General features: G+C 32.8%; 2 protein-coding genes across 2 annotated transcripts in view; one reads left to right on the top strand and one right to left on the bottom strand.

Moving 5' to 3' along the window:
* Positions 1-2,811, top strand: part of Tet (Ten-Eleven Translocation (TET) family protein) — a 120,021-nt gene extending 117,210 nt beyond the window's left edge. The window contains exons 10-11 of the mRNA XM_077441387.1: positions 1-74; positions 175-2,811. The exon at positions 1-74 is cut by the window's left edge and continues 155 nt beyond it. Coding sequence (XP_077297513.1) covers positions 1-74; positions 175-2,755 — 2,655 coding nt within the window. The 3' untranslated portion in view covers positions 2,756-2,811. The remainder of the gene's footprint in view (positions 75-174) is intronic.
* Positions 2,812-6,731: 3,920 nt separating this feature from the next.
* Pdss2 (Decaprenyl diphosphate synthase subunit 2) lies at positions 6,732-9,861 on the bottom strand. Its single transcript, XM_077430199.1, has 8 exons — positions 9,821-9,861; positions 9,301-9,731; positions 9,050-9,181; positions 8,746-8,943; positions 8,539-8,675; positions 8,301-8,461; positions 8,032-8,223; positions 6,732-7,955 (listed from the first exon to the last, which is right to left on the bottom strand). The coding sequence occupies exons 2-8, from the start codon at positions 9,588-9,590 to the stop codon at positions 7,800-7,802; spliced, it is 1,266 nt and encodes a 421-aa protein (XP_077286325.1). The 5' UTR covers positions 9,591-9,731; positions 9,821-9,861; the 3' UTR covers positions 6,732-7,799.
* Positions 9,862-10,089: the final 228 nt, after the last annotated feature.

The raw sequence follows: 10,089 nt of genomic DNA, 5'->3' as shown, positions 1-10,089 counted from the left end.
ACTACTGACGAATACGGTTCCAAAGAAGGACAAGAAGAAAAGATCAAATCTGGAGCTTTAGAAGTACTAGATAAGTGAGTTTGAGTGTAAAAATCATTTTGCGATACTTCGTTGGAATACTTTTAATATTTATTTATTATTTATTAACCTATATTTTGTTGTTTGATTTTTTAGATATCCGTGTGAAGTTCGAGTTAGATCAGTCCCACTGCAACCTTGTAGGCGTCATGGTAAAAAACGAAAAGAAGATGAAGTCAATGACTCAAACAATACATCAAATAACCAATCGCCAAGTCCCAATATGAATCATAACAATTCTCAAATCGCTAAAAATAGACATTCTGGAAACATGGGCAGTCCTAGAATACCACAGAGTCCACATTCTGATATGTCGAGGAATATGTCTGTCAACAATATAAGTCCACGAGCACTGAATAACGTTTCTCCAATCAGACCCCAAACACCGTCTGTAAATCAACCAGGAAATTTATCGGGTGCATACCCTAACGCCTCTCACTACAATTCTGCTTTTGGTAATCCAAATATGTTAAACTCTGCATCCAGTCTTTTAAATCCAAATCTAACTAATCCAACTTTACTGGACATGGCTTCTATGATTGATAATTTTACCGATGCTCAGTTACAAAGCAATCACATTTCTAGTACTGTTTTAGATTCTCCTTACAATCCATATGATGCCAATTATAATCATAATATTCATCACCAAAATCCAATATATTCTACTTCGCATCCACATCCACTTCTCGAAGGCTCGCCAGCTAATCCAGTGCAACCACAATTGAATAACTTGACACCGGATCTTCAAAAACGTCCACCAAACAACCTCAATTATCATTTGACCAACATACAACCTGGACCAAATCAATGGACAGAATTCAATAATCCTGATGTATTCCACTTCAGAGAAACTTCATCTGTAAAAGAAGATCCAGACTCGACAACAGCTAATTTGAATGCTGCTAATAATTACAGCCCTGATTCAGCAAGAACAACTGGTACTCCCCTTTCTAATAGCGGTACTCCACTTTCGAACAGTGGAAGGGTATCTGTTCATGATCCTAATATGGAAAATCTTAGTAATGAAACATCTACTAATAAAAATGAAGATAGCTCTCCAATGAAAATAAACAACAGGACTTTTGAAGAATCCCTAAAATCTTCTGACAAATCTGGACCACTAGCGCTAGATTTCAATATATCTAAATCACCACAGATCGCTGATCCTAATTCCAAAATTATGGGTTTGACAGATATTCAAACTCAAAACAAGAATGACCAACATGGTTGGAAGACTCCAGAAAAATTATTGATACCTAATTCTAACTGGGAACATAACTCTCCCATACCACAAGGTGGAAAAAATTGGAACCCGGGTACTCCGACAACACCAACTTTCAATAATTCAAATGCTAAAAATTGGGATCCTAGTACACCAACTACACCCAATTCTAATAGATCTTGGGATCAAACCAGTCCGAATGCTACCTCGGTTCATAATGAGAATTCTCTATTTAGAGTACCTAAAGCACGACCACCTTCTCGCTCACAGCATAATATTCCGAATTCACCAGATAATACCGACACTTCTACATTCTTAAAACCATTTCCACCTTCTGAGAAACCAATAAATGCTGGATATGATAGTCGAGTTCCTTATGATAACAGTAGAAATCTCAATCAAAACCCTACTAATTTAAATCAACAGAACTATACCATTGCGCATGATGATACAAATCAGACAGCATCTGCTATATGTCCAGTGAAACCGAATATCAGTGAATATCCAAGTAATAACTATGCTACGTTAAATCAGAACTCATATGGTACCCAGAGTCATACTATGCAAGGATATGGCAACTATCCACAAATGCCGAATGCTTATTCTTTTACTCCTAATCCATATGGCCACTTTAACCCGTATGAAAATACATATAATGATTACAATATGGCTTATTACAATGCAGAAAAATTAAAACGAGAAGAGTTCTTGAGAAATTCTCACTGCTACAATTCTTATGGCTATCAAAATTATCCTAATTTTGCTTCAAATTTTTATCATCAAAATCCCAGTCCAAATTGGTGTCAGACATCGCCAAATTGGTGTTTGTATCCACCACCTTTTTCCATACCATATCCACCTGAACCTCCAAAATCAGAACCAATAGGAGAAGTTACTGATTTTGTGGATAACTTGGAATGTTTCAAAGACGCTCAAATGGGAGGCGTTGCCATTGCTTTAGGACATGGAAGCGTATTATTTGAATGTGCTAAACACGAAATGCATTCTACAACGGCTCTAAAAAATCCAAATAGATTAAATCCTACAAGGATTTCCCTTGTTTTCTATCAACACAGAAATTTGAATAGACAAAAGCATGGTTTAGAAGAATGGGAAGAAAAAATGCGTCTCAAGAAGCTAGGAATAACTGCAACAACGACTTCTCCCACAACAACAAATACGGTAACAGTTTCCAACACCACTACTAACCCGATTGCAGCCGATGCATTCCAAAATTCAGATTATTACAGCAAGTTGGAAAAGAGAAGGGATAATTCAGAAGAAATCCCGGGAGGTTATAGCTCGTTTGCGGCTTTAGTTGATGCAACTTCCAACAGTAAAAATAGTAAACAAATAATGATGAGGGCGTCCACATTAACAACCATGTCTTGGACAACTCTGTTTCCGATGCACCCATGCATGGTGACAGGCCCATATCAAGAGTCGGGTGCCTGACAAAAGAAAAATGCAGTTTCTGAAAAAACTGCAAGCCAACCTTCACTCGAATATCCTGCCCCGTTGACCACTCAGTGAAAGGATGAGATCGAATATTTTTCTAATGAATGTTTGTAAAATATTTCTCAATATTTTTAGTCACTAAGCCTAGTAAACACGTCTAGAGTGAAGTATTAAATACTGCTCCCAAAAGTATTTTATTTATGCTTCTCATGTTCATAAAACTTTAGCAATACTGGAACGTTTTATCCATCGTATACATGAGGAATTATAGTCTTGGGAGCAGGTTCTATAACGTGTACACTTAGCTTTAAAATAAAAAATATATATAATACATGTCAGATATGTAAATATTTGAATTATTGAAAGAGGACTTATATTGTAAGGTGAAGTGTGAAACGTGTTGGCTACTAACTCCAGTCCGTTTCGCATCATTTCACATGAGGTGCATTTATAATTATGTCTTGGTTTAAGATAGCTATTTAGTAAATGGCACAATCCAGTGTATGTATAGTCACATGGCGTCCGTGTGCATATCGTTTTATTAGTCGGAACATAATATATATATATATATATATATATATATGTATGTATATATACAATATATATTATATGTACATGGTAGACTTTGCCAAATTTCAGAGACTAAGTTTTTAGTAGGATGTGATATGGTGACTGTTAACAATTTTTGTCTATCGTGGCGCTGGTGAACATTCTGATTTTGTTTATTTCACTAAATATCGCCAAACTGTGACTGGTGAAATCTTACAATGTAAGTTTTTATTTATTAAGTATTAATAAAATTGATCTCATATTCATTAAATGCAACTAACCCAACCTAAAACTAAACCAAAAGTACAAAACATCACATTTCCATTATTAAAAAAATAAATAAAAAATGAAACAATAAAGTATATAGAGATGAAAACGTAATCGTTTACGTTACAGTTGAAGTGACCCGAAAATCGTCACATTTTCAAATTTAGAAATTTATGTATGAATTTCGTTTAGATTATCGTTATGTATGATTGATGTACGCTGTACTTGTATCATTAGGTTATTTATTTTTTCTGTTTTTTTTAATGAAAATGAGTGCTTTTTACATTAGTTAAGGAAGTGTGTATTACTAGTATTAGTTATTTATTTTATATTAATGAACAATTTTTTTTCTAAAGCGTGTAATTTATATACAATTTATTTATTATCAAAGATTGATCAATTGCCTAATTCTTTGTAGGCGACTTTTTTTCTCCAAGTTAAATAATAGACCTAATCGAAACTTGTTTTATTTTTAATATTGTATTTATTTAAAATATCTTTTTATACTATTTTTATAGGTGTCGTTTTTTTGTAATTGTATTTATAGTGGCTTTTGAAGATTATTTCACGTAAGGACTTATAATTATTTTATTTATGACGTAATAATTAATTGTTTAAGTCGGCGATGTGGATGAATGAATGTAGAATGTATGAAAGACGGAATACTCAAAATGTTCAAAATGAAAAAAATAATGTGAACATTACATTTCATATTAGCGAATTTTAATTTTTTTTAATTTAAGAAAAAAATTCTGTGCCATGCTATAACGAGTATGGTGTTACCATATTTTACATTTTTAATTTGTGGTTCAAGGAACCATGTTAGTTGTAAATTACAACGCAAACGGTATTGTGAAATCAATGGTGGCGTAGCAAAAACTGGAGGCCCCCGTCTTTTGTCTGGAGGTCTCGGTTACACTACTCAAATTAATTAATATAAGTTGTCAAAACCAAATTAAATTAACCTTCTTCCAGTATTTGATGTTTTTTGCATGAAAATATATACCAAAGTGTTAACATTTTTTTATAATACAATTCAGTATTTAAATTATGGAATGAAACTAATTACAATATCCTTATTGTTGGTAGTTCAATGTTAAATACTCTTTGCCAGTAGTGTACAATTGGCATGGATAAGCAACTGGAAGTGAAATAAAATTATATTATTATAATATATATATTTTTGGTCCATTGTGTATGAAAGGATGACGTGTAAACAAGATTTTTACCAAACTTGCAATTAAGTAATTAGTCTTACCAATATAGTTAACTATATTTTTACTACCCTGAATGCGATTGAAAGTTATGTATAAAAAATGTATGAATTTGGTGAATATGTAACATTATCACCAATCATAATCACTCTCAAACACCAAATTAACAACATTTTCTCAGAGAATAGCTATTTATATGTAAGCTGATTGTATAGACTAGGCGTTGCCAAAATTTGTAATGAAAATGTATGGGTCTTTTTGTCGAATCAAAATTCCAAATTTAAAATTAAAAGCCTTTCCTTCATTTATCACAATTTTGTTTGTCAATCTTGCCATGTATTTATTTTTGAATGTCATTTTACATACATGAAATATATACACAATTCATTAATGATTTTTTTTATAATTATATACATATATAATATAAGCATTTATAATGCAATTAATGTTGATACAGTGTGTTTCGTATTCTTAGCGTCTTTAATTTCAAAAACCTTTTTTCTTTCAATGAATTACTTTATAATAAAAAAAAAACAAATGTTGAATTTATCACTGGAAAATTATTACTTTAATACATTTCACCTCTGCTTTAAATCTTGGTTATATTTTTGCGCCATTCTTAATATTTTTTCTTATTCCAAATAGTGTTTGATTATGCTGATTATTTAAATTTTCGTTGTGAGAAATAAATATATCCTTGTAGACATAAGTGTGAAGCCATCGTGTTGGTTTTAGTGACCACATATTAATATTTATTATTACTACCGTATATTATAAGCGATTATATTTAATTTTATTAAAGAAAAGAAAGAAATACAGTTATTTTATTTTCAAATTCTAAAATTATCCAATTCCCAAAAATTCCTATCAAAATAAAAAAAATCGGATGTGACCAACCCACAACTTTATCTATGCATTTGAGGATAAAAAATAAAATTCTATAAATAAACATACATGCACGTTCACACACTGGCTATCTATACAAATGTAGGGAAACTTACACAAGACAACAGTTTTAATTCTGGTTGTCGGATTTTTTTAAAAAAAAAAATTATTTCTTAAAATCACTATAATTTTTATAAACATAAAATATCAAGAAAATAAAATAATTTAAAAGGTCAAAATAAAATAACAAAATAGTCAGCAGCATAGCTTGGTCGTTAAGCTGAGCATGAGCTGACCTCGATTGAAAAGAATTTTTCTAAGTACATATATATGTAGTGCTGCTGGTTAGACCTGGATATTTGTGACTCCAGGTCGATCTTTTCCTATCAAAGTTTGTCAATTTTTCTGATTTCAATGTTGAAACGGTTCTCTATTAAATTGGCTAAAAACCTTCCTACCTACTATGTCACCACTATTTGAGTATGATTAATGTACAATAAAATGTATGTACAATTCATAGATGTCTCGTTAATTTGCGAGTTTTCGTGTCTCGTAATTCAGCGACTTGTGTAATAAAAATGCTGCATTGTTTGTAATTGGCCAGGAAGGCGCATTGGGGTTTACCTATAAGGTCTTCCTGGTATAAACTGTAATAAAATAAAAATAAATGAAATATTATTTAAAAAAATAGTGTTTTAAAAAAATTACTACCTCTGGTTTACGAAGTAGTATTTTTCCAGTCTGATTCGGTTAGCGGTTTGGGATATAATTGAATTCAAAAACTTAAAAATAGGACATCAATAAGGGGAGGTACCATTTTCGGTCAACATAAAAATTTGAAAAAAATTAACGTCGTATCGATAAGAATTTCAGTAACTGATACTAAGTTTCAGTTCGATAGGACTAACGGTGTTCTAAAAATCCCCAAAATACACAGACACACACATTCTTTCTAAATCATGAAAACGAATCAGTGATCGATTCTGAGTTCGAATTTTCACACGATCACAAAACTTCATCTATTGTTACTACGTACATAGATAAATTAAAAATGCATTAAAAAGTATAAAATTTATTATTTTACTACTATTATACATATATAGATACATTAAGAATATCTTTTAAGAAATGAACACATAAAATACATTTATGTTGCAGGTACAGTGTGAATAAAAATAATACTTTTTTTCAAACATTTGTGTAAATAAATTCTAACTTCAAATTACAAAACGTTACATACATATTTTGGAAGTATTCAATTCTGGAATGTATTTAATAAAATGCTACTATTTCTGTTACTATTTTACACATAATAAATACAATAGCTTAATAGAAAAAGATTTGGCATTTTATACAACAGACATTAATGTGATGATTTTGTTGTAAATTTGTCTAGTGTATATTTAAACTCAATTATATTCATATTTAATGGATTTCACCTTTTGCTAACGAAATATTGATATTTTTACATTGAAATAATAAAAAAACTACAAAACATTTTAAAAAGCCAGCTATAACCAGCTTTAATTTCAAATGAAATTGTACAAATATAATACGTAACTAAAAAAATAATATAACATGCCGTGTCGGGTGGTGTATATTTTATGTTATGAAGAACTGGTCTCTTCACATTCCATGGACCGACAGCACAAAGGTACCCATTTGCTAAAAAGCATCATACAAAGCACGAAAAAATTCACTAACAGTGCAAATTTGGGATATGTAAGTTCTATTATTGACATATAAAAAAATAAATACGTTTATTATGTAATTCTATTCAGAGGCGCATGTTTTTCCCTTGATAATTATCCAATATTTCCATAATTGCAATTAAATATGTCATTATGTATAATCATTATAATGTTGAAATGATGTGTTTGTTAGATAATTATTTTCTAAACAAAAAATTAAGTAGTCCAATATCGGAACATTTTACAAGCATTGTGAAAAATTATTAAAAAATAATTAGAACCACTGCTGCATTGTGTGGCCTACGAACAATGGAAAAATAGGTAAATTAGATCTACTGATAAAAAGGTTGTGGTTCACTGCAATATGTAATAACATCTTCAAATATATACAAAATCTCCACAAAAAGTACACTTGTGATGATATTCATCTAACCTTTAAACATCTTGCATAGCAAGGATTATATTATGCAAAGCTGTGCATGCATCACAATTGGGAAAGTTTTGCAGAACTTGAGTAGCGGCCATGCTATGTTCGCGCTGTAATTGTCTAGCTTGTTCAACTCCTGGGCCAGCCAAAACCTCCTTGTGCAGCTGAATAAAATTAAAAAGAAGTTAAATAGCTATCTAGATACAATGATAGTACTAATAACATTCACATTCAATAAACCTTATCATAGTCAACTTGGTTCACATCTCTTTTTCCTGCATCTATGAGGTTATAAAGATGAGGCTGGTGGGCTAATGTAAACATCACCGGAGCACTGACGAGAGAGAATGGACCAGAGCATGGTGCAGAAAATGGTTCCAAATCCAGACAGGCTTGCCAAGCTAATGCCAAATGTGACCCAAACTTATATCCCTAGCAATAATTAGTGTGAAATTTAATATTCATCTACAAAATGGAGTTTTAATATGTGTAAAAAAAATATTTCTTACAAGCTTTTGCATATCCCGAGACTGTTTAGCCAACATGAGAGCTCCTTGACAGCTCTTACCCAAAAGAGCTCCAGCACTCAGTTCATGTCTAGCAGCCCATTCTGGGGCTGCATGACCCATTAAATCAGACACGTTTAACGGATCAAGTCTACATTGCCATTCTGTAAAATTATTTGCATGTAAATTTAGCTTTAATTTGAACTGGAAAGTATAAAATTATGTAAATGTGGCTGTGTACCTTTAATAGGAGGTTTTCCACCGTCAGGAATTGGTTTGCACGGAAGTGGATTATTTTGTTCATCTCTATCGCCGATGAATTCAGCCTCGGTGAGATCTCTCACAGCAGAAGACATCAACTCCACTAATTCCTGATTTCTGAAAATGTTTGAAAACTCAATTAATTTGGATTTCTTTAATTTTATTTCAAGTTTGTTAAAATTCATACCGTAATCCAGCTAGCTCGGCGCAGGAATTCCCCAACAAATAATCTCCACTCAATAAAGCGATTTTATTACCAAATGTCATATCACCGAGATTTGACCCGGATGTTGAACTTGAATCTTGCACATTCAAGTTAACCAAGCCCTTGTGCACTAAATGACTTGTTCGAATCATTTCAGTCACTTCGGCAAGCGCTCGTTGGCTAATGATATAGAAAAAAAAAGTTTTCAATTCACACTACACACAAAAAGTTTTCAATAACACATTAAATGTTTTAACAGATTCCATCGTTCAATAAACGTTTTTACCTGTGAAGCACGCCAGCTGATTTGTCTTGCTCCATATCAGGTATTTCAGGACTGTGTCCAGCAGCTTTAGAAACCAATAATACAATCAAACCCCATGCTTGCATGTTGTTCTTCCCATTATAAAGAAGATTTCTAAAACAAAATGTGACGTGATCAATATTTAATCCAAATGCACTAGAGGCCAATTTTCCATTGAACAAAAGAGACGTAATAGAAATGAGGGCGAATGTTTAATTTAGTATAGAACTTACTTAGCAGTTTTCAGTAGGGGATGATTGCTGCCGACCAGTTTCCGAAGATGCAAAGCGACATTGGCTATTTCATCACTGAGGAGCCAACGAAGGCTGAGAAATGACGTGGGGTACCCAACGATTTTCTCCGCCTCGCTGACAGCCCGATTCCAGTCGGGTTTGCGGTCGTGTCGAATGGCTGCCACTCCTGCAGCGGGGCGGTTCAGTGACCGAGTCTCCGGGGTCTGGAAGGCCCCCAGCAGGGCGCGCGCCCCGCCACCACCCCTAACTGCCAGCCTGCTCAAACTCATGCTGATGGTGGTTGGTAGACAGCCGTCGTCAGTGACGGTCGAGCGAAAGTCTGCGGTGAAAGTTCCCACTGACGATTAACCCACTTACGACGAACAATGTCGTAACGGATGGACGACACCACATCAACTGCACGGTCAAAACTACAAAATTATACGATTGGTGGATTTCGATAATATTAAAGTTGTTTAGCGTGTTTTTAGGTGAGGACGAGGATAAATTAAGTGTTTACCTGGTTGGTGAATGAACGCCGATTTGACATTTCAATAAACGTCAAAATGACAGCTGTTTTAAATTGCGATCCGCAAACCAATCCACATGACCATATCCAATGCTTTTATTTAAATTATTAATATATATTTTTACAAATAATTTTCAATGTAGACTATAAATATTTTTAATATAATAGCTTAAAGATCATCCATATATGACGCAAATCGATCCTATTAAAATGTATGCAGTCAACCCTTTTATAACTTGCTAGATTTGTTTTGCAAGGAA

The sequence above is a fragment of the Arctopsyche grandis genome, chromosome 1 (assembly GCF_051622035.1).
Source record: "Arctopsyche grandis isolate Sample6627 chromosome 1, ASM5162203v2, whole genome shotgun sequence".
Taxonomy (NCBI): domain Eukaryota; kingdom Metazoa; phylum Arthropoda; class Insecta; order Trichoptera; family Hydropsychidae; genus Arctopsyche; species Arctopsyche grandis.
Note: the sequence above shows the minus strand (reverse complement) of the source record. Positions and strands in the feature narration are given on the sequence as shown.